The sequence below is a fragment of the Paramormyrops kingsleyae genome, chromosome 14 (assembly GCF_048594095.1).
Source record: "Paramormyrops kingsleyae isolate MSU_618 chromosome 14, PKINGS_0.4, whole genome shotgun sequence".
Classification (NCBI taxonomy): domain Eukaryota; kingdom Metazoa; phylum Chordata; class Actinopteri; order Osteoglossiformes; family Mormyridae; genus Paramormyrops; species Paramormyrops kingsleyae.
Genome location: NC_132810.1, coordinates 943,423 through 966,978, shown reverse-complemented (window position 1 = coordinate 966,978; position 23,556 = coordinate 943,423). Strand labels below are relative to the sequence as shown.

Here is a 23,556-nt window from a genome sequence, read left to right as displayed (position 1 = left end):
CATAAATCTCTGCCTAATTTTAGCCCCTCTCTGACCATTCTTATTCCCTTTAGCCTTTTTTTTTTATCCATTTCCCTGCCCTTTTCCCAAGGTTCAGGCAGTATTTACGTTACGAGTGGAAACTGCTATGCAGTTAGTCTGCTTCATTGGATGGAAGAAAATCATGATAAAATGATGCAATAAAGCATGCGGTTTTTGGGGAAGCTGAGGTCTCCAAGATACGCTTTAAAACCAATAAGCTTGTTTGTTGCCACAGAGTCTTTCTTGTTCAAACTGCTAATGTGCAGCTCAATGTTCTCCAGCGAATGGTTTGAAAAATCTCTCCCCATTTTTTATTGTTACCGCAAAGCTAATTTATTTTTAAATATTTAAATGTTAGCTTTAATTGACCAATTTAATTAATCTAGCCATGTCACTTTTTTTCTAATTTAACTGTTGCTTGCAGTATAAATCTTCCCTGCAGTGCTGTATGGAAGCATTTTCTAAGGTTTAGGTCACTAGAAAGAGGGTTGGTTAAACCATGAGAATATATTTATTTTTATCTGTCTATGTCTGAAAAGAATTAAGATGGCAGTAGTGGAATTGTATTTAACTCCAATTACATGTGTCACACTGTGACTGGCTGGGTGGACCTGGATTGACTCACCCTGCTGGCCCATTTTAAACATTATTGGGGGGTGGGCGCATGGGGGTCTGCGGACTGGTCGCCTCGGCCTGTGCCCGAACGCCATCGGTTCCTAGACGGCCGGGTCCGTGGCCTCGGGCTGACAGGGCGACTCTGTGATTTATTATCAGCCCCCATCGTCCCACATAGCAGAAAGTCCTCGCTTTGGCGTCCCGTTCATGCCCGGGGGGCCTACTTACTGCCGGGTTATTTACTTTGGTGATATGACCCTCCCACCCACCATTACCCAGTAAGTGACAGGGAGATCCAGACAATATAAATGGAGATTTTCCGCATCAGTGGGGAATGCAATTTATTGATCTGGCCTAGTAAACTGACCACAGTCATATGAGCAGGGACATCGGACACCCAGGTCATGTGTGAAAGGGGAAGCTGTAAACTCTGTGTTTGTCTGCATCTGTACATGCGTGCTCAGTACGGAGCTGGTGTTGCATCTCGTACTGACATACTGACCCACGTCTTGCCGATGTTACTGCTGAATCAGATCATTGTGATGGAGCACTGATTCCTTTTCTCATGCTGTTAACGATACTGTGTTGTTTCTGATCCACGTGATTGTTATTTCTGCTAAGGATTAGTTAGAACCATAAAAAGTACCTTCACCAGGAATCTGGATCGCTGGTTCTACTCGCTGGGAAGCTATTCTTTCTGGCAGTTCCCTACTCATCGTTTTGATTATCAGAAATGCTGATTTTTATTATTATTTTAGAGGCGTCTGACATGTATTCGGGATTTGGCAGCTTATGAGTGAGTTATTCATTTAACTAACTGCCATAAATGGATAGAGTGAAACTCAGTGTAAACTTATGGTGGTCCAGCTGATGCTGAGTAATCATCTAGCCCCGCCCTCGGCCCCACCCCATTTCCCAGATAACGTCCATGGTGGAGACACTCGGCTCCACTAACAGACAGCTGGAGGAGGAGATGCGGGATGTGGCCGACAAGAAGGAGAGTGTGGCCCACTGGGAGGCCCAGATCACTGAGATCATCCAGTGGTGAGCGACACAAGGTCACTCTGAGGCGGCTTCTGTGCTTTGATTTTGTGTGGAGCCACCTAGTGTCCATTTCGGGGCAGTGACACAGTAAATGCTGTTACATTTCTGTTGAAATTATGCTAAAATATGCAACTGTCACTATGCGACTGTTCGTCAATCAGCTTATTTGAAAATGAGTATTTGGTAACACTTTATAGTCCCCTACTTAGCTATTACTGGGTAATATATTAGTAAATAAAGGTTCACTTAAAGTCAAATTTGGAAATGTACCACAAACATGCCTCACATTATTTAATAAAGAGCCTGTAAATGCTGAATTATAACTAATTTCTGAGTGCTTACTAACCCATTGTGTTATATTTACAAGTGATTTACAAGCTGTGAACGATGCATGTTTGTCATACATTTCCCAGTTTACCTGTGTATGAAAGTTTTTATCTATTAATATATCAACAAATGATGAAGAAGCGGACCTTAAATGAAAGTGCTACCGATTACTTTTATCGTTAAAACGTCAAACGTTTTCAGGTATGAAAATTCTTAGCGTGACGCAATGCGCATTGCTGAATATAACTATGGCATCTTACCCTTGGCCACACGGCTCGGCAGTGTGCCGGAGCACCCCCAGGCCCCCACTGAGCACGTCCCTCCGTGTCCCTCCCCAGGGTGAGTGACGAGAAGGAAGCCAGAGGCTACCTGCAGGCGCTGGCCACCAAGATGACTGAGGAGCTGGAGAGCCTGCGGAGCACCAGCCTGGGTTCTAGGGCCACGGTGAGCGCCCTGCTGCGCCCTCCCCATCCCGTCCTGCGCTGCCCGCGTCCCGTCCCCGGCCGTGACCCAGACCGCCTCCCCCGCACTTCTTTTCTGCAGGACATGCCCTGGAAGATGCGCCGTTTCGCCAAGCTGGACATGTCGGCTCGACTGGAGTTGCAGTCCGCGCTCGACGCCGAGATCCGGGCCAAGCAGGCCATCCAGGACGAGCTGAACAAGGTCAAGGCGTCCAGCATGTCCACAGAGTGGTACGCTAATGCTAACGCTATCGCTAACTCCCGCCGGCTCAGGGGCCAGTTAATGCATAGGCCCTGGTAAAATCAGGGGCCCCACCCCACCTCAGGGAGAAACAAGGTTGATGTTAAATCGACTGATTTGCGATACCCCACCATTGGCAAATTTGAACAAACAACCCCCCCCCTCCAGCGATCTGTAAGCCCTGTTGGCTGAATTATTATTATCTATTATCAAAACTGTTACTCCTTCAAAAAAAATAAAATAGTGGCCCACTTGAGGGGATCCCCAAGTGTGTTGGCGTTGGGCCTCCAGAGAAGTTAACCCCCCCATCCTGCTTACAAAGACCCACATTGCTGCAAATTTAATCCTAATTCTCCTGTATCCCTTTGGTCTTGGCCGAATCCAGGCACTAGAATTATGAGTATTTCTGAATGCTTCCAGAAAATCTAGGTTAAAGTTGGCAGGTTCATGGCGGCTCATCTTGCAGCGAAGGCCAATTAAGTGAGAATATGATCTTACACTGGCTTTGTTCCTCTCCCAGCAAGCTGCAGGATTCTGAGAACAGGAACCAGGAGCTGATGTCTGAAATTGAGAAGCTGCAGAAGGAGACGGAGGAGCTTCGGACGGGGAAGGGTGAGAGCAGCCTGGGGGAGAGAGGAGCGTCCCCCCTCCACCACCCATGCCACGCCTCCTCCCTAAGCTGCAGACTGTGGCCCCCTTGCACCCTGCACTGTACCGTGTAGGTTTCTGGTTTCTTCACCTGCTTTCATGCTCTGCCTGCAGGTGTGAAGCTCCAAAGTACCCATAATTCCCTGCTGGCCTTCCTGAACACCCCCTCCTCGGCCCTGGATCAGTTCGAGGTGAGGCCGGTCTTTCTCCGATGTCCCTCCGCCACTCTGCTTTAGAAACGTATTGACGCGTTTTGTCTGTTTCTCCGAATCCTTTTTGAATCTGAATGTCTCAGACAAAATCAATTGACATCATTCGTTTCATCGGTACGGTATCAGCTGCAGGTGCAGTTTTGCCAGAATGTTTGTTTCCTTCAGCTTTTTGCATTAAAGTACCCAGAATGCATTGGGAGAGCCCCATGTGCACTCTGCAAGTACACTTCGCAGGCAGTAACGCGGGTTAGCTAAAGTGCCTTAGTAACTGACATGCACGGCACACCAAACCGTGCCCGTAGCCTACAGCTGCGAGGATCTCTCACTCAGCGCTTTTTACCGGGCTTTTAAATTCACTTCCTGTCTTCTGTTTTTGTTACTCTTAGCTATCTATTTTTTAGAAGTCTGGGAAGACATAAATTTAAACTGCGGGAAGGTCTCCAGGACTGCCTTGTCTCTCTGCTGATAGAGACCCATTTTCATCGATTTTATCCCCCTACAGCTTACCTGTTCTTCCAGGTTCTGCCCAAATGACATGGAGCGTTCCTGACGGGCTGCGCCATGCTTGTCTGCCTGTCTGACCTTCCTGATTTCCCAGTTCCTTCCGCCTAACCATCCGTTTATATAATGTTGCCTGGGTGCTGTTAGCGACCTAGCCGCTAATTAGGTCACTTCCTTGAAACTGCACATGCCCATTAGCTCCCAGTAGCCAATAGCTGGTAAACTGTATTAGAAATCGTCAGTTGGTGATTCATCACCAAATTTGAACCGTCTGACTTTTCCCGAGTTTTTTCCAAAGTAAAAAGTTTGGGATTCATGTTTCACTTTCGCTTGTAAGCCTTTTGTACTAATGGATGTCTTTTGCATCTTCCCTCTTCCTCCTCCTCTCTCTGTCTCTCTTCTCTGCCCCCCTCCCCCCACATGTCTGTCTCCGTCCTTTTCTCTGTGCAAAAGCATTCCCCGGCCTCTTATCCAGCCACCAAAAGCAGACGTGTAAGCTCCCATGTCGTTGTTGGTTACCGGTTGTTGTTCTTCTTCTTCTTGTGCTGTATCTGTCCCCCCCCCCCCCCCCCGCCTGGCCTGATTATGGTACTGCTGGTGCCATGTGGGTTTGTTTTCCTGTTGTCCGTCTCTCTTGCTGTTGCTCTCTTTGTCCCCTTTTTCTGAAGGTGACGGTCACACTATCTGGGGTTGGGTGCGCTTGTGTTCCATGTTGGTGCATCTTTAAATTCTTCTGTAGTTGTGAGCTGGGGAAATAATCATAATCATTTTAGATCTCTCTTTTTATATTTTTGTGGTTATTATACATAATCAATTTTATCAGTGTTTTATGTGCAGCACTCATCTGATGTCCTTTTCCATTGACTAGGCTTGGGTAGTATCTAATTTTTCATATGGTCATTCAGTCCATACATTACACTGCGGGATGCAGTATTTCGTATTTTCAAAAGCAAGGCTTTTCTGGTATTTCGAAATATCGCCAGTAACATTTGCTGAGGAGGGGGCATCCCCCATGATAAAATATACCACGGTGTAGCGTTTCACCCTAATGCCACCCAAGCCTACCACTGAGCTCCTCCTTAGCCCAAGTACTCATGTCAAATAGACCACAGCCATGGTCCTAACCCCGCTCCCCCCCCATATCTGAAGGCTGACTCCATGGAAACCTTCAGCCTGTCCAACACCCCGTCGCGGGACGACGACACTCGCTCTCGCCTCCTGTCCCGCTCGCGATCGCCCTCTACTGCCAGCGACTTGGAGCCAATTGAGGTAAATCCCAGGCCTGGAACTTTTCTGCCTGTCAGGCATGGTCTTCACCTCCTAAAACGCTCTTGTCGCAGTTACCGGTGCCTTTTAACCTCTGACCTCTCCTTGTCAGCTGATAGACCAATCCCCCACCACGACACAGACTCCGATGACGCGGCCAGGGTTCAACAGGCCCAGTCTTGCCTCTCCCAAGGTAGGAAGCCGCTGTTACCAGTGATCAGGATTCCCCCCCCCCCCCCCCCATTAGCATCGTTAGCATCGTTAGCCTGGACGAATGTTGGGCTAACGCACAGCATTGCACACGCTAACTGTCCGCTAATTGCCCGTTGTGGCTAATGCAGCCGAAAGCGCACCAGTTTGTGGTGAAGACCTTCAGCGTCCCCACGAAGTGTAAGCAGTGCACCTCCGTGATGGTGGGCCTCATGCGGCAGGGCTGCGTCTGCGAAGGTGAGGCGTTGCCTGGGACAATGTCCCTTTCATTGCTGATTTTCTCCATTGAGCTCTGCACTGTTCCATGTTAAATTTTTTTATACAAAATACTTCTGATATGTATTTGCTCTTTGAATTCTGTTCAGCGAGTTTCCTCCATTCGATACTGTGCTGTACTAGTTATTTTTACTAAAGTAAAATCAAAAGCAGTTCTAGATTTTTTTTAACAGAAGTCACCATTAAGCACCTTATTTAGAATCTTCGTAAATCTCTGTGTTTTTGCATTCTCAGGCTTTTATTTGTTTGTTGCCAGTTTGTTTGTTTATTTGATAATCATTAACCTTTCACCATGACTAGCTGCTTGTTTGACGTGAAAACCTAATTATCTAACTTCTGATATATTGCAATCTTTCTACTTTATTTTATTCCTTAATTTAAAAAAATCACATTATGCCATTTTGCATTAATAAACGTGGGCCTGGTCGTGCGCTTGGGTCCAGCCTGCAGCTTCTCGTGTCACGTGACCTGCGCTGACAAGGCCCCGGCGGTGTGCCCCGTCCCTCTGGACCAGACCAAGGGCCCTCTGGGCGTCGACCCGCAGAAGGGCACTGGCACTATATTTGAGGGGCACGTGCGGGTAAGAGGGGCACGTGCGGGTAAGAGGGGCACGTGCGGGTAAGAGGGGCACGTGCGGGTAAGAGGGGCACCCTGGTTTTGTTGGGCTCTGAAGGCAGGGTTCACCATAGAGGTTGTGGGCGTCAGCTTAGCTTTTTAGCTTAAAAATGTCCATAATTACCGGAGTTAATGAAGTCCTTTGGTGCGGCATGCGCTGCTTTTGAGGTAGAACGTTTGCCGGTTCCAAGCCGTGAAGGTGTGGCATCCTGCCGGGGAGGGTTGGGGTATTCCGCCTCTACGCTCCTGGTGGGGGCTAACGGTGCTTCCTCTGCCAGGTCCCGAAGCCAGCTGGGGTAAAGAAGGGCTGGCAGAGGGCCGTGGCTGTGGTGTGCGACTTCAAGCTCTTCCTGTACGATCTGGCGGAGGGCAAGGCCTCACAGCCCGGAGTGATGGTCAGCCAGGTCATCGACATGAGGTGGGAAGCTGTGGGCGGGGCGGCTGTTCTTTAGCCAATCATCTGTCGGGTCATTTGTCATGTGACACGTGTACGCATTTGTTTTTAGGGATGAAGAGTTCTCTGTCAGCTCTGTCTCTGCATCCGATGTCATCCACGCCAGTCGGAAGGACATCCCGTGCATCTTCAGGGTGAGCGCCTGTCCACATGGTGTTCGTTCATTGACTGGCTGTGGGTAGCATCCCACAAGGACAGGAGACTGGATGGTGCCAATCTGGAATCATGGGTACTCCTGTCACTTGGCATTGCTTCTTATACTGCTATTGACTGTATTGGTTCAGTGCAGATTGGGAGGGGCGATGGGGCATCAAAAGACACAGTAACCAGCCTTTGGAGAGATTATTGCTGTCATTCAGTTGCTAAGCCAATGGGAAGGTTTAAATCAGTTGATTGACAGCATAGAGACATCGCAGTTAGTAGGTACCCTGGCCCCGCCTACCTCGCTCCCCATGGCTCTCTGGTAAAACCTCCGTGCCCCCCTGCCCCCCAGGTAACAGCCTCCCAGCTCTCCACCTCCAGCCGCCGCAAGTGCTCCATCCTGTTCCTGGCCGACAGCGACCTGGAGAGGAAGAAGTGGGTGGAGATTCTCAACGAGATCCACCGGCTGCTAAGAAAAAGCAAGCTGAAGGAGCGCTTCGTCTACGTGCCCAAGGAGGCGTACGACAGCACGCTGCCGCTCATCAAGACCGCGCAGTCAGCCACCATCATAGGTGCCGCTGCCTTCTCAGCACGGCACAGTGCGCTACTGGTGTCTGCTTGTGCCCGTATATGCCTGTATAGATGCACCCTCACATATTTCACTTATACCTCTGTAGGGATTGTTTCCCTCAAAACTGATGAAAATTACTGGGGAAAAACATCATAGAACTAGGGGCAGGGATTAAATCCCAAACCCTATGAGGTTTTAGTACATGTTTATTTTTATTTATTTAATTTTTTTAAATGGTACTCATACACGCAGAAACATACACACAGATATCTGTCGAGTGTGTAAGAACTAACTCTTTCATGATGAGGTAGGGAGTTCAGACCCTTTGTGGAGAAGCATTGTGTGTTGTTGAATGGGTTAGGACACAGTGCTTGTGACTGGAAGGTTCCAGTTCCAATCCCAGACTCAGCTGAGTGTTTTCACCTTGCGGCTCTTCAGTAGGCCCCTTAACCCCTAACTGGTCCTGGCGTGGGTTTGAGCCTGCAATTGGGTAAAAGCATGTTTTGCATTGAAATGAAATTGCCTCTTCTATGGAGCTCTGTGCTGTCACTCTAAAGTCACACAACCCCATTTAAGCTCCTTTTCTTTGTAAGTTTTTCAGCTCTTTTTTTTTTTTTACTTCCGCTGCAGATCATGAACGGATTGCCCTGGGAAACGAGGAAGGCTTGTACGTCATCCACATCACCAAAGACGGTAGGACCTGAAAGTCCACCTGTGCCAGATTCCTTCCATCTTCCATTTAGGGTTATGACGTGATTAGAGACGGACATCATAGTTAATTGGTTCTGTTTCTAAATCCTGTCTCACACTGAAACTGAAGAGCAAATTTCCAAAACTCATTCAGTCCATTTTTTTTTTGTTATTGTTTTTGAGATGAGATTGTGTGCTGTTCAGCAGGTCGGGACACTGTCATCAGAAAGTCACAGGTTTGAATCACGGGGTCAGGTGACTGATTTCACCACTTGGCCCCCGAGCAAGACCCCAAGCCCCCGTCTTCTCCAAAAAAAACGTTGCTTTGGATAAAACATCTGCTAAAAAATGAAAAGTAAATATGCCCCAAAGTCAGGCTTCCTCATCTGTGGCCTGTCCTACGACGCGGGTTACTGGCTTATCGGGGTAACTTGTCGGATTTAAGGTATCACAGTTTAAATGGATTTCATATTCGTTCACTTACATCTTGCCCAGACTACCTTAAATCCGACAAGTTACCCCGGTAAGCCAGTAACCCCGCTTCGTTGTACAGGCCACAGATGTCACAGTGCTGGGAACCAAAACTCACCCAGGAACTTTCGTTAAATTTCCAAGACGTGGTCCACATAAATTTTCCCAAACCTATCACATGGGCTGAATGAGTTTTGTTAATCTGCTTCAGTTGCTCTTGCCTGCCGTGTCCTGCTGTCTTGGCTTCAGCCAGATTCCCTCCTTCCTCAGAGATCATTCGGATCGGCGACAACAAGAAGGTGCATCACATGGAGCAGCTCCCCTCCGAGCAGCTGCTGGCCGTCATCTCGGGCCGTAACCGCCACGTGCGGCTCTTCCCCATGTCGGCGCTGGACGGCCGCGAGGTCGACTTCCACAAGCTGCCGGAGACGCGGGGCTGCCAGGCGCTGGCATCCGGGCCGCTGCGCAGGGGCGCCCTCGTCTGCCTGTGCGTCGCCATGAAGCGGCAGGTCCTCTGCTACGAGCTCAGCCGTGGTCGCACGCGCCACCGCAAGCTCCGCGAGATCCAGGCGCCGGCCTCCGTCCAGTGGATGGCGCTGATGGGCGAGAGGCTCGTCGTGGGCTACCAGGGAGGCTTCGCCCGCTACAGCCTGCACGGGGAGGCGGCGCCCGTCAGCCTGCTGCACCCCGAGGACACCACCCTGGGCTTCGTCGGCCAGCTAGGGCTGGACGCCCTCTGCGCCGTCAGCGTCTCCAGCAAGGAGTTTCTCCTGTGCTTCAGCGGCGTTGGCGTCTATGTGGATGCACACGGTCGGAGGTCACGCCAGCAGGAGCTCATGTGGCCGGCCGTACCGACTTCCTGCTGTAATAACCCTATATTTCTGCATTAAATGTGTTGTTCCTTGTTTAACATTTTGAAGGGTGCCTGTTTTAGGTACATGTTGGCAAACACAGGCCACAGTATTAATACCGTTCTGTAGTTGTGTTACTATGTCTTGCTCTGCTTTTTGTAGAATGCAATTCGATTGGTGCCATCTAGTGGTCGGAGTGTCTGCAAAGTTGTTTAATAGATTGTTCCCCAGTCCAGTTTTAGTCATGTCCTGTTTTTTGTTTTTTTTACTTGTTAAAGCAGACTTAGGCAAACGTAGGAGTGCATAACAACCCCACCAAGCTATTTTTATTGGTCCTCATGATCATTAATATGAAAAAAAAAAAACTTTTATGTTCAAGTCCCATGAATACTAAAATGCTCAAAAATCTCCAAAAACGAAACATGGTGCAGCTCGTATTTGGCACCGAACATTAAATGGCCAGGCCTGTGCTACAGGTACTGATGTGTGTTGATAACATAACAGGCCACAGGTAGAATGACCGGCGTCGCTTTTCCCCCAGGCTACAACGCCCCCTACCTGTCAGTGTACAGTGAGAACGCTGTGGATGTGTTTGATGTTAACACCATGGAGTGGATTCAGACCATCCCCCTGAAAAAGGTGGGTGTTGGTGCAGGGCCTGCGTGCGTGTTTGGGTGGGGGTGGGGGGGCAGTCAGGGGAGCACAACACATCAGTGTTTTTTCAACCCAGTCTTCAAGAACCTCAGATGGTCCACATTTTTGCTCCCTCCCAGCTCCCTGCCACACAGTTCACATTTCTGCTGGGAGCTGGGAGGGACCCAAAGCGCGGCCTGTCTGGGGGCCCCGAGGACCGGGTTCAGAAACACTGCTCTACATGCCTGTTTGCCTGCCTCACAGGTGAGGCCCCTCAACATGGACGGCTCTCTGAACGTCCTTGGCCTGGAAACGGTGCGACTCGTCTATTTTAAGAACAAGATGGCAGGTATGTCTGGCTTTCCGGCTTCCTGCTGTTTCAGATAAACTGGCACCATTCCTTCCTTCCTCTTTTTTCCTCTCTCTCTCGCGCTGCACTGACTCTCCCCCCGGCATGCTGACTCTCCCCCCGGCGCGCTGCGCTGACTCTCCCCCCGGCGCGCTGCGCTGACTCTCCCCCCGGCGCGCTGCGCTGACTCTCCCCCCGGCGCGCTGCGCTGACTCCCCCCCGGCGTGCTGACTCCCCCCCGGCGTGCTGACTCCCCCCCGGCGTGCTGACTCCCCCCCCGCGTGCTGAGACTCCCCCCCCCCCGCGTGCTGAGACTCCCCCCCCCCCCCCGCGTGCTGAGACTCCCCCCCCCCCCCGCGTGCTGAGACTCCCCCCCCCGCGTGCTGAGACTCCCCCCCCCCGCGTGCTGAGACTCCCCCCCCCCCCCCCCCCCCCCCGCGTGCTGAGACTCCCCCCCCCCGGCGCGCTGCGCTGACTCTCCCCCTGGCGCGCTGCGCTGACTCTCTCCCCGGCGCGCTGCGCTGACTCCACCACGCTTAACTCCGCAGAGGGTGACGAGCTGGTGCTGCCCGAGACATCTGACAACAGCCGCAAGCAGATGGTTCGCAGCCTCAGCAACAAGCGCCGCTTCTCCTTCCGCGTGCCTGAGGAGGAGAGGATCCAGCAGCGGAGGTGCACGCCGGCTCCCCCCCGCAGAGCGCAAATCCGCTCTAAGGCCCAGAGTCCACCTTCAGCACTGACGACACCAATAATATTAGTTGTACCCTGTCCTCAAGTCAGAATAAATGCAAACTTCATTACTGCCAGCAAAATTACAGTAGCTGAAGTATTACTGACTCACAAAGCACCTAATCAGGCTGTTGTGCTATAGGGACAAACCCTGTGTCTCTCACCGCAGCACTTACTGTTTACTCTGCATTCCACTGGTGGCTCCACATCTTAACATGCAGTTATCTGATTTGCTAGAAATTGCTGGCGATTTGTAGTAAGACATTCATTTATTGGTTAGTACATCAGGTAACAAAAAAGGGAGTTTTGTTCTTTGCTATATGAGAACAAAGATGTGCTTGATGGGTGTGTTTACCTGCTTGACAGAGAGGTGCTGCAGTTCAGCGGCAGGCTGTATGGTGTGAGTTTAATTCCTGACCGAGCTCCAGCTGTGGTGCTGAATTGTTTTGTCCTTCTGGTGTGCAGAGAGATGCTGAGGGACCCAGAGATGAGGAATAAGCTCATTTCCAACCCCACCAACTTCAACCACATCGCCCACATGGGGCCCGGCGATGGCATCCAGATCCTGAAAGACCTGCCCTTGGTAAGGAAGCAGGCCTCCCCACCACATACAGGAGGCCTGAACACTCGTCTGTCTCTCTCCTCTTAACGGCAGTGCTGTGATTTTCAGAAGCTAACTGTTACAGCTTTTCACCCGTGACGTTTTTGCTTTTTTTCCATTTTAAATGACCCAGTCTCAGCTAGCATTAGCATTAGCATTCCCCCCGTTGTAGTTATTGACTCATTTTGGTTCTTCAGGTATGGGAGGGGCTTGTGAAAATGGCAGTCCGTACATCATCCTGCACCAGGGTCTTTGTGGGTCTTGTTGCTGTCCTTTCTATTCATTCCTCTCTCTCTTGGTCCTTTTCCCCCCCTCCTCCTCCCCCACTTCTGGCTGTAGCCATGTTCCCCTCCCCCCTCGCCACAACTGAGTGTCATCTCTGCCCCCGCCGGCTTTGAGCACGTCTATCACATGACTGTCCGCTCTGCCGAGATCTTCCTGTCCCACGAGTGCCCGCCCCTCTCCTCCCATTCTCGGTCCGTGCACTCTGTCCCCGGGACTCCAGTCTCCGTCTGCTCTCGGGTATGCCCCGCCCTTGTGGCCCCGCCCTTGTGGCCCCGCCCCTCCCCCCTGCCTGCAGTGCTGCCCTCCCCAGCTGAAGGCTGGCTTCTTGTGCATGCATTTGTGCGAGCTTGTATTTCAGTGGGAAGTTAGTTAATGGCCGACATATGCAGTGTGGTCTCAGTCAACTGTCCTGTCTGGGGGGGGGCGTGTCTATGAGAGAGAGAAGGGGCCCTGGTACAAGCCAGTAGTGTCTGTGTAGAATCAGTATGACTGTTTCTGATACTAGAATTCAGTTTATCTCTTAGTATGTTCCTGTCTAAGGTTAGTGTGCACTTTATTCTGAGAGGAAGAGGATTGGATAATGTATTTGGGTGTGTGTGCGTGTGCGTGTGCGTGTGCGTGTGCTCGCTACTACCAGTAACGTATGTCATTTTAAGAGCCCCTACAGCACCATAAAATTTCTTTTCAAACATTCAGGTAGAATTTTCCAGAATCAGTTTTTGACATTATGTCCCATAAGCACTCAAGTTAATCCTTTTGTTTTTGAAGGATTTATAGTAATGACCATTTTCAGCCTCTGAACCAACTGAAGGAATGAGTCAAACTGGGGCTTTGAAATTATGCAGTTCTGCATTCATTGTAAGTGAACAACGAATAGGAAAGGATGCCCACCAGAATAACCAGCCAATCAGAATACGGGACCCTTCTCCATACATACATTCATAATCAATTGTACAACAGAACTAGTAAAAACAAAAATCCGACATTCTGCAGAAAAGTTTGTCAGCTTCTTGTATTTTTGGATTTTAAGATTTAAGAATGTTTATTTTTTCTATAGTTGTGTGAATATCTTTAAATCAGCCAAATTTATCCTGCTGTATGCAGAGGACACTGTGAGGGGGCGTGGCTTCTTTAAGGGCCAATGAGATGATGCAGTGGGATCGTGACTCCTGATTCGGCCTGGTACACCAGGTGTGAACTTTGCCGCTCCTGGCTTTGCACGTTTCTGTTTCTCTAGATGCATCTTGTACACTGTAGGTTGCTGTCGTGGCTTTTTAGCGTAAGTACATGAGATGATGCCTTTTACCGTTTTTGAGATGAGACCCTCGTAATGGCCGCTGGAAATGGCTGGTAAAGACAGCATCGCCTCCGCTTGTTTGTCCCCTTCGCTCAGAATGCTTCCTTTCCCAGATCCACCCCTGATGAAGTCATGTTGTCGTCCCCCCCCGCCCATCCCCTTCTCCTTCCCCCTCCCCCAGAACCTCCGTCCCCAGGAGGGCCGCTCGTTCAGCGGCTCCGTCAGCATTCCCTCCATGACCAAGGCGCGCCCCGAGCCGGGCCGGTCCATGAGTGCCAGCAGCGGCCTGGGCGCCCGTGAGTAACCGCAGGGGCGAGGCTAAGGGCGGGGCTAAGGGCGGGGCTTGGGGTGTGTTCTGCCCCCACCCAAAAAAGACCATCTTATAAGAGTTAGTGCCACCCTCCATACCATGCACCACTAACACAGTTTGGGCATCGAGTGACACAGCCTGTCCTTTAGACAAACAAGTTACTTTAAGCTCTATTATAAGTATTATACTGCAGCCAAGGATGAACTGAGCGGGATCCTGATACCCCCCCCCCACCCTCCCGGTCCCCCCAGGGTCCACGGCCCAGAATGGCAGCGCCCTTCGGCGTGACCTCTCCAGCAGCAGCTACGGCTCGCGGCGACAGGCCACCACTTCGCCCTCCGAGGGCTCGCTGTCGTCGGGCGGGGGCATGGACGCGGGGGCCGACACCCCCGTCTCGCAGTTCGACAGAGAGGTGAGGGTGTTGAGAGTGGGCCACTTCACCAGTGCCGTCCCCTGGAGCTTGCATACCTCCGGGGGGGTCGAGTCACACTCACTCACGATCACTGGAACTCATCAATTCCCCCCCCCCTCAGAGCTGTTTCTGAGGCAGGATAAGGACCAGCTGAGTCTTCACCACCAGATAGTTAAAATGAAGAATATTAAGATATTTAATTTAGCACTTAAATCCACATAACCATGTGAGTCTGCTGAGGACGTTTTGGGGACCTGGGCTAGGGAGGGATGGGTTTTTAACATCGGCGCTGGAAACTCCACCCAGCCTGCAGGAGTTTGGGTCGAAGAGGCCAAGCGCGCATGGCAGGTTACCGATGAGCGGCGGAGACCTCGAGTCGTCCAGACTAAAAAAAACAAAAAGCAAACCCCCCATCTCATTTCCCTCCCGCTCATTTGTTGCGATAAGCCCCGCCCCACATTTCGGAGGCTCCATAAGCCCCACCCCCCACCGACACGCCGTGCTGAAGCGGCCCGCTGAATGTGCCTCTCCTCTGCAGTGGCAGGCTGTATCACCGTCGGAGAAGACCCCCGACATGAAAAGGGCGTTACGGACGCTGCTTAGTAAGATGAAGGTAACATTGACGCACACGCAAGCAAGCCCCGCCCCATCAGCCGCCGTCCCTAAGCCCCTCCCCCCTCTCCTCCTGCCAGCCCTGCCCTTCCTGTACAGCTAAATGCAGGCCCTCTGGGATTTTATTCCCGTTTTTCCCTCTAGCAGGGAGCCCTGATAGGTTGGGTGCCACACTCATTTGCATGTCCCCTCCCTCGGAGGTGGGCTGTGGGTGGGGCCTCTGACTTAAGCCACGCCTCTCCACTCATCCTGGTCTGCATGTGATGCGGGTGGGCAGTATCGCAGCAGAGGGACGGGCCATGCTTCCCTTTGCGCCGTCAGCAGACAGCTAGGCACAGTAACCCCTGCATGCGTCAGTAGAATACCCAGAGTGATCCTCCGCTTTAGGGAACCAGTGGATTTAAACATTTCTGTTGTATTTCTCAGCTAGACGCCGAGCTGAAGTTTCCAGCCAATCCCGAGTGTCGGAATGGGTGCATGATGTCATTGTCTCCGCCCCTCTCTCCCCACGTGCAGGACTCTGACTCCCCGCGGCACTCGACAGCCTCCAACAGCTCCAACATGAGCAGCCCCCCCAGCCCCGCCTCCCCACACAAAACCAAGTCCCTCTCGCTGGAGAGCACAGACCGAATGGGCTGGGAGACATGAGCGGAGATCTCCAACCCCCTCCTTCCTCCGCATTGATCGCCCCGCCCCTCCCCGGACTCTCCAGGCAACGGGCAGTGACTGTAGTTGTTAGCACCTTGTTTTTAAAAAAGAAAGTTATTTTTGCGCTACAACCACCAGGCTGGGAGAAGGAGCCCCTCAGATCGAATCAGAAAGCTGGCATGAAAGTGTGTGTGTGTGCATCTCCATGTGCGACAGGTGAATAAGTATCAGCAGTCAGCGGTAACATGACAGATAAGCGCTAACTGTGTATCTCTGATGCATTTCTCTAGTTGCCACAAGGGGGAGTAACTGCCCCTTTATTTTAGTGAGGAAAAACCATAGAGAAATATCTGAAATAGCTGAACAAAGAAGTTCAACAAAGAAATTGTATGTGCATATTAGACTCCTAATTTTTGAGCAGGTTCCCATTGTGAAGTGTAAGATTGAGTCTCAAAACCCCAGGCTGGAAGATGAGATGAACAGCCACTGAAAATTTGTGGGCTCAAATCGGGGAGGACACATCTGGACATCCGAAGGCCCGCGGACTAAAAGCAACCTAGAAGACCTGCCTGTTGTCGCTCATCCTCTTTTTTTTTTTCTTCTTTAAGAAAAAAAAAAATGCTCACTAATTTCAGCTTGTCTCAGAGGGGGGCTGGTGGGGGGTTGTAGTAATGCCTCATAAGGTACCCTGAAAATAAAGGCCAGCGTTATCTTTTTAAAATGATAGTGGCCTATAGCAGCCGGGCATTGTGTAGTAGCGTCACTGCTTCAGTCGCCTGTCAATCAAACCCGTGTCCCGCCCACTGCATGGCAAATCCCCTCCACGTAAGAGAGGCCGCTCTGTCATTCACGAGCAGACGGGTAGGTTCTTCCTTATTGATGTACATAAATGTTAAGTAGAGTATAATATATTGTAAGAAAAAAATGATTGTAAACCTGCAAGAGCAAATTTCGCTTATTGGGTTTTCTAATTTGGGCCTTTTGTTTTTATTTTTGCCAAGAATTTATTTTGTCCTAAGTTTAGAAGTGTTTTGAACCCCCATTTTTTTTAAACCATCTTTTAGATTGCTTTGTTTTATAAGGCTTATGGGGAAATGATTCAATTCCTCCCGGGTAGCGTTTGAAATGTCAGGTCAAACTTGAGCTGAGCATTTGAGGGAATTATTATACATTTTTTTGCATCATTTAGACACGAGAAGGCAGCCGCACTGCAGGCAGACGAAACCTTGGAGCGAATGCACACGCACGCGGGAGCCTAGTTTGCCTCTCTCCTGCCCCCTGTGTGCTTCATGTGTTTATCACAGAAGCAATAATGCTGTTTCCAAAGATTATTTATTTATTTTTAATTAGTTAGGCGACTGTGATATTCCCTCTCTGTTTTTGCCCCATTAAGGGCTGGGATTATGTCTGGTTTTTTTCAGTACACTATATTTATTTCTTTTCTATTTACTAAAAAATGAACTCTTGAACACTACGATGTATGAGGTTGTGTTTAACTTTACTGTCCATTGTGCAGAATCGTAAGGAATTTTAATTGCTCGGCCATGCGCATAGGCTGAGGTTGGGCCAGTGTCGGAGGGTAGATGTTAAATTGGGTGGACTGGGACAGGCCAGCGCTGTGGGCCGTCCTTCTCGCTAGGGGGCGCCAGCGCAGTGGGCCGTCCTTCTCGCTAGGGGGCGCCAGCGCAGTGGGCCGTCCTTCTCGCTAGGGGGCGCCAGCGCAGTGGGCCGTCCTTCTCGCTAGGGGGCGCCAGCGCTGTGGGCCGTCTTCCTCGCTAGGGGGCGCCAGCGCTGCTCTCTGGCAGCAGCCAAACATCGCCTACCGTAGAGCAACGTGAGGACATGCAGACGACGCAGTGACCAAAATGTATGCGTGTGGGGGTCTCCCCCCCCCCCCTCCTTTCATGGTTTCAGTTAACTGGACAAAGAAAAAAAATGACTTAAACTGACAGTAATTTATTTAAGCTTAATGCAGAGGCAGTATTCAAGCATTATTTGGATATATTTTTTCTCCTGTTAATCTTATTTGATAAAAATCTGCTTTGAAGTGGACAGCTAATGCTAAGAGAGATTAAAGCAGGGAATCAATATTTAAAATATATCATGAGTACATATACGGTGATAATGGAATTTTGCATTTCGATGCAGCAGAGTCTTCTCATGCAGAAGACCTGTTTGTATTGAATGTCAGATGTAAACAGGATTTAGGGAGGACAGTGTTTGTTCTCGCTTGTTAGATGGTTTACTTTTCAGATGTAAGGTTTAATACACGTTTTCCGCTGAATGGAAGGGGTGCATTTGAGTTTACAGTTGCCAAATAATAGTGACTTAGTAAATGATTAAATCCATTCTTTTGGAGGTGGCAGTCCTGGACTGTCCAATTTCTGCTGTTAGTGTTTAACCCACCTAGGCTGTGTGTGGATGTGTGTGTATATATATATATATATATATATATATATGCTTACAAACCACACACACACACACACAAAAGTAAGTATTTGTCCCATAGTCACAGATACATTTTCTTTGACCAGGAGCGTAATTGGCTGGGTTTTTTTCTTTAACGAGAAAGAAATCCTTAATATGTTAAACTCAGGAATGTGTGAACCAATGATTATTTAATGCAGTGACTAAATTATAAGATGCACTACATAGGAGAGTAATTGTAGTGTAGCTGTGGAATGAGTAAGACAATTTGTTTTTAACATTGTAAAATAGAAATGAATAATGGCTATAATGGACGGTGTGTCTTAATTTAAGTGATTCTGGGTAATGGTGTTAATAGGAATGGAAAAATAGGACAGTCAGGTGATTAGGGGACAGTTTTACTGAGGGTCACACATTCTCAGTTCACCGAAGTGTCATTTGCTGCCCCCCCCCCCCTTTCCCAGCATCGTTTTTGCCAATTCTTTTTTTTTTCCTTTTCTAAGGATATGTACAGTTTTGCATTTAATGCATTTTCACTTTTTTTGTTGGGATTCTGTTCACTTTCTTTCTTTTGCTGTTGCTTTGAGTTGGACGATCCCCACTACAGAGGTTCTTTTTCACACAAAAAAAAAAGTTAGAATGACAAAAAAAATGTATGGGATTGGCTGCCACTTTTTTTGTGGAAATTCATTATTGTATTAACCTGACTTTGATGTATTTCAATAAAGGGGGAACTGTTACAATGTTGGCTGCTAAGTGTGACTCCGTGCTGCCTCTTGTGTTTGATGTAATCTGTGTGCAGGACTGTGTCCCGTCTCCAGCCACTGTGGCCTCTGATACTTCATTCATTCCTGCAGGAGAATTGCGTCTTTGCCCACTCTGCTCTCGGTGAGAGACAGCCAGCATCCACACTCCTGGGCCATTGGGGTTGGGGTCTCGCCCCAGGGCTCTGGAGGGAGGCATCGGTCCGCAGGTGGATGAAGGTTCCGGTTCAAAAAGTACAAATCCAGATCAAGATTTTTCAACCAACCAGCTTAGTACTCTATGAACGTCACACTTTGTACTCAACTGGTTAGTGGAAAAACTCTTGGTCTGGATCTGAACCTGACCTTTCCATCTCTGGAGTATATATTTCCACGTAAAATCTGCGTGTAGCTGAATCAGTTGCCTTCTTGCTGTATGCCAGGAATATTGACCCTTGAACAAACTGACAGTATATCCTGGCTTGAACTACTATTCGTACTGTGCTATACTGAAGTGCATTTATGGCTATTAGCAAAACTACACCTGTTGTACTTTCTCCTTCATTCTACTGCCAGATAAATTACTCATCACTCTTCCTGTAAGTGAAATGTGTGCTTTTGGCCAGACCTCCTTCTATAGTTAGTCCCTGGCATGGTCTAAAAGATCCCCAATCGTTCCCAAGCCCTTTGGGAAATTATCCTAAAAAGGAAATATTTGCTTAATTATACCTAGTTCACATACTAGGGATCTAATCCTGCTGCCTATATGGCCTTGTGTAAAATAAGCCCAGAAGCATTAGCTTTGTCATAAATCCATCCAGAGGGTAGCAGGTTGCTGAAGGTCTCCAAAGCTGACAGGGTTGCTGCAAAGAGCCACACAAGACTGTACATGACCTCGTGTGCTGCTACAATAACTACTGTCAGTATCAGTAATCACCTGGAGCGATTTCGTTAAGCCAGCTGTCCATCATTTCAAATTACAAAGCTTTAATAGTAACATTTGAACTCAAAAAGCAGGGAGGGACATTCAACGGAGAGAATTCTTTACAAAATGACTTTAATTCAAAGAGTTACATAACACCTATACAGATTCAACATACCTAGAGTTGAAGTTAAAGTGCTAAAATCTTTTGTACACGTTGGAGGGTGAATGTACAGATTTCCGATTAAAGAAAACGGCAGGCAGAGATTCCTCAGAATTGTCAGCAGTTTGGTTTTGTTTACAGTGTTGAACATTGCTGCAGTGATATCAGAAACCCACACTGATCGAATGTTACGGCCTACAGACCTTTGAAGACCATCTGTGGTTTGCAGGTGACCTTTAGGGGATTTATTGATTTATTTTTTACACTGGCATCTCCAACTTGTATAACTAAGTTACAATTTGCTGTAATATCAGTCAACCATAGTTGTGCGAGTCATCTTTTGAACGTTCACACTCTCGCTTACAGCTACCTAGGTAACCAAGCACTGGAGGTAGAGGAACGCTGGTGGCAAACATCCTAGCAAACTTAACCCATTTGTGAATGTGGGACATCTCAAAGCCATGGATAACAATCTTTACTTGGCAACTCCAGACTTCAGTGTAACTGCATATTTGTTCCTGTTGTAGCAGTTCATGGTCAATCAGTGCACTGCACTGCTGTACACATCCCGATCCACACCAGCAAGGAAATATAACAGGAAGTAAAGAGGAGAGCCCTTTGAGGCCATGAGACCTGCACACGGAGGAGCCTCTTGACCTCTGTGGCAAAGGGCTGTGTGGCTCTAGAAGGTGGGCGGGGCTTCTGCCGACTGCCACATCATTTTCCGGCTCAAGGGTTGCACCTGTGTGACATTAAAGCTCAGCTACACCAGCAAGACTCACTTTAATTGTCCCTCGCTGTTCCCCAGGGGAGGGCGGTTGTCCCACAAGCTACAACGGCACCACAAAACCAAAGGGGGAAAAAACGCCCTTCTTGGCATAGAAAAGGAGGTGTGGGAATTTGAGTCAGAGAAAAGGCTGTAGCTGGCTTGCAAACAGGATTTATATGTTGGGAAATTAGACCAGAAGATGATTTCTAGCTGCTCTGTATTCCAGCACTGATAATGCCACAGAAATGGAGATCTGTACATGAAACATTTTTGCTGGTCAGTCACAGCTTCCACAAACCAGATCTCACGCTGAAAAGTAATTCCTCTAGACCTACTTATGTCCAGGTCCTGGTTTTGGCCTTTACAGTGTATCCATTCCATTTTAGTGAGGAAGTGGGCTGAGTCCCGTAACGGCCACAGCACATGGAGACATCTCAGTCCTGGCTCTCGGCTGCACCACACCTCCTCCAGTTTGGCCAAGCTCAAGCACTTGTCCCGTCCTCCTCAACAACTCGGTTCATGGCGCTTCCATGCGTGATGGGAGGGGGTGGTGCACTGCTGAGGTCCCGTATGCTGCTGTGCCGCGATTGGCTGTCGAGGCGCTGCATGCTGCTTTGCCGTGATTGGCTGTCGAGGCGCTGCATGCTGCTGTGCCGTGATTGCTCATTCAGGCGGGGTGTTCCCACGTGGATGGGGTGTTCTTCTACTCCGCGGTAGCTGCAGGGGGTGTACCTGGTGGAAGGAAAATGATTTGCGCTTAAAAAACGTACTGTGCCAATTTGCTAATCCTGTTCAGCAAGTGCATCCACAAGGGTGGGGCCACAGGAGACAAGTGGCCTAGAATCATCCCTGTGTCATAGTTTCTCTTGTGGTTCAATGGTTGCTTCAGTAGCTCAGTGGGCTAAACCTCTGGACCTCTGATTAGAAGGTTGCTGGTTCAAGCCTGGCCTTGGTATTTCTGAGTTTGCTTTCAGTAAAGGGAGTCTAAGGAGGTTTTTCTTAGGGGATTAATAAAGTGTCTATTATTGTTTCCTTAAAATCCTTGTCCTCTAAGTCTTGGACCAAGGTAAGGTACACTGTTTTCAGACTGGGCTTTATTTTGATTTCGCCTGGATGTCCTTTCCTCACCATTAGTTATGGACCGGTGCCGTTTCAGCTAAAGTAGGAGACCAAGTTGTTGAGTATCTGTACTGACTTGTGTGGCATAGTGGGCTAAGTGTCTGTGCATGGGGAGGAGAGGCTTGAACCCTGGTCCTGGGAGTGTGAGGCACTGTTGCTAACCACTAGGACCAGGGTTCAAGCCTCTCCTCATCCTCCTCTCCTCTCCTAACCACTACCCTACCAAGCCACCCCCCTCCTTTATTTTGATTTTGCCTGGATGTTCCTTCCTCACCATTAGTTAGGCACTGGTGCCGTTTCAGGTAAAGTAGGAGACCGAGTTGTTGAGTTTCTGTACTGGCTTGTGTGGCTTAGTTGGCTAAGTGTCTGTGCTTGTGATCAGAAAGTCATGGGTTCAAGCCCAGCCTTGGCCTGCCTGTTGGTTTATAGGAAAAGAAGGATTAAGGGTTGTGTATTATTATTATAAGTCTTGCTGCTCTCACACTTGTTTAATAATAAGGTGGGGGCCCTAAGTGCAGCAATTGATTTTTTCCTAACTGTATATTCTGGGGGGGGGGGGCCTGAGGGTGGTGGTCATAATAAGGTGGGGTCCCTAAGTGTGGCAATTGATTTTTTCCTAACTGTATATTCTGGGGGGGGGGGCCTGAGGGTGGTGGTCATCTGTCTTGGCCTCCACATGTTCTTGGGGTGTTGGTTGTGCATGGGGAGGAGAGGCTTGAACCCTGGTCCTGGGAGTGTGAGGCACTGTTGCTAACCACTACCCTACCAAGCCACCCCCCTCCTTTATTTAGATTTTGCCTGGAGGTTCCTTCCTCACCATTAGTTAGGCACTGGTGCCGTTTCAGGTAAAGTAGGAGACCGAGTTGTTGAGTTTCTGTACTGGCTTGTGTGGCTTAGTTGGCTAAGTGTCTGTGCTTGTGATCAGAAGGTCATGGGTTCAAGCCCAGCCTTGGCCTGCCTGTTGGTTTATAGGAAAAGAAGGATTAAGGGTTGTGTATTATTATTATAAGTCTTGCTGCTCTCACACTTGTTTAATAATAAGGTGGGGGCCCTAAGTGTGGCAATTGATTTTTTCCTAACTGTATATTCTGGGGGGGGGGGCCCTGAGGGTGGTGGTCATCTGTCTTGGCATGTTGTTGGGGTGTTGGTTGTGCATGGGGAGGAGAGGCTTGAACCCTGGTCCTGGGAGTGTGAGGCACTGTTGCTAACCACTACCCTACCAAGCCACCCCCATCCTTTATTTTGATTTTGCCTGGAGGTTCCTTCCTCACCATTAGTTAGGCACTGGTGCCGTTTCAGGTAAAGTAGGAGACCGAGTTGTTGAGTTTCTGTACTGGCTTGTGTGGCTTAGTTGGCTAAGTGTCTGTGCTTGTGATCAGAAGGTCATGGGTTCAAGCCCAGCCTTGGCCTGCCTGTTGGTTTATAGGAAAAGAAGGATTAAGGGTTGTGTATTATTATTATAAGTCTTGCTGCTCTCACACTTGTTTAATAATAAGGTGGGGGCCCTAAGTGTGGCAATTGATTTTTTCCTAACTGTATATTCTGGGGGGGGGGGGCCCTGAGGGTGGTGGTCATCTGTCTTGGCCTCCACATGTTGTTGGGGTGTTGGTTGTGCATGGGGAGGAGAGGCTTGAACCCTGGTCCTGGGAGTGTGAGGCACTGTTGCTAACCACTACCCTACCAAGCCACCCCCCTCCTTTATTTTGATTTTGCCTGGAGGTTCCTTCCTCACCATTAGTTAGGCACTGGTGCCGTTTCAGGTAAAGTAGGAGACCGAGTTGTTGAGTTTCTGTATTGGCTTGTGTGGCTTAGTTGGCTAAGTGTCTGTGCTTGTGATCAGAAGGTTATGGGTTCAAGCCCAGCCTTGGCCTGCCTGTTGGTTTATAGGAAAAGAAGGATTAAGGGTTGTGTATTATTATTAT

General features: G+C 49.2%; 2 protein-coding genes across 12 annotated transcripts in view; one reads left to right on the top strand and one right to left on the bottom strand.

Annotated features, from left to right (window-relative positions):
- LOC111857680 (serine/threonine-protein kinase MRCK alpha-like) overlaps window positions 1–18,661 on the top strand; it is a 73,737-nt gene extending 55,076 nt beyond the window's left edge. For 3 of the 11 annotated variants that reach the window (XM_072699008.1, XM_072699007.1, XM_072699006.1), the window contains exons 17-39: window positions 1,556–1,680; window positions 2,346–2,699; window positions 3,230–3,321; window positions 3,472–3,548; window positions 4,524–4,562; window positions 5,220–5,339; window positions 5,449–5,529; window positions 5,678–5,783; window positions 6,266–6,402; window positions 6,716–6,855; window positions 6,944–7,025; window positions 7,385–7,604; window positions 8,234–8,296; window positions 9,035–9,628; window positions 10,157–10,254; window positions 10,513–10,597; window positions 11,146–11,269; window positions 11,792–11,909; window positions 12,267–12,449; window positions 13,691–13,805; window positions 14,071–14,231; window positions 14,770–14,844; window positions 15,360–18,661. In XM_072699008.1, the coding sequence (XP_072555109.1) occupies window positions 1,556–1,680; window positions 2,346–2,699; window positions 3,230–3,321; window positions 3,472–3,548; window positions 4,524–4,562; window positions 5,220–5,339; window positions 5,449–5,529; window positions 5,678–5,783; window positions 6,266–6,402; window positions 6,716–6,855; window positions 6,944–7,025; window positions 7,385–7,604; window positions 8,234–8,296; window positions 9,035–9,628; window positions 10,157–10,254; window positions 10,513–10,597; window positions 11,146–11,269; window positions 11,792–11,909; window positions 12,267–12,449; window positions 13,691–13,805; window positions 14,071–14,231; window positions 14,770–14,844; window positions 15,360–15,491 (3,321 nt within the window). In that variant the 3' untranslated portion in view covers window positions 15,492–18,661. The remainder of the gene's footprint in view (window positions 1–1,555; window positions 1,681–2,345; window positions 2,700–3,229; window positions 3,322–3,471; window positions 3,549–4,523; window positions 4,563–5,219; window positions 5,340–5,448; window positions 5,530–5,677; window positions 5,784–6,265; window positions 6,403–6,715; window positions 6,856–6,943; window positions 7,026–7,384; window positions 7,605–8,233; window positions 8,297–9,034; window positions 9,629–10,156; window positions 10,255–10,512; window positions 10,598–11,145; window positions 11,270–11,791; window positions 11,910–12,266; window positions 12,450–13,690; window positions 13,806–14,070; window positions 14,232–14,769; window positions 14,845–15,359) is intronic. The other 8 variants (XM_072699011.1, XM_072699015.1, XM_072699014.1 and 5 more) reach the window with 8 other exon arrangements.
- Window positions 18,662–19,701: 1,040 nt separating this feature from the next.
- The window catches only part of LOC111855364 (frizzled-3-like), a 39,009-nt gene continuing 35,154 nt past the window's right edge, over window positions 19,702–23,556 (bottom strand). Inside the window, exon 7 of the mRNA XM_072699005.1 lies at window positions 19,702–21,247. Coding sequence (XP_072555106.1) covers window positions 20,998–21,247 — 250 coding nt within the window. The 3' untranslated portion in view covers window positions 19,702–20,997. The remainder of the gene's footprint in view (window positions 21,248–23,556) is intronic.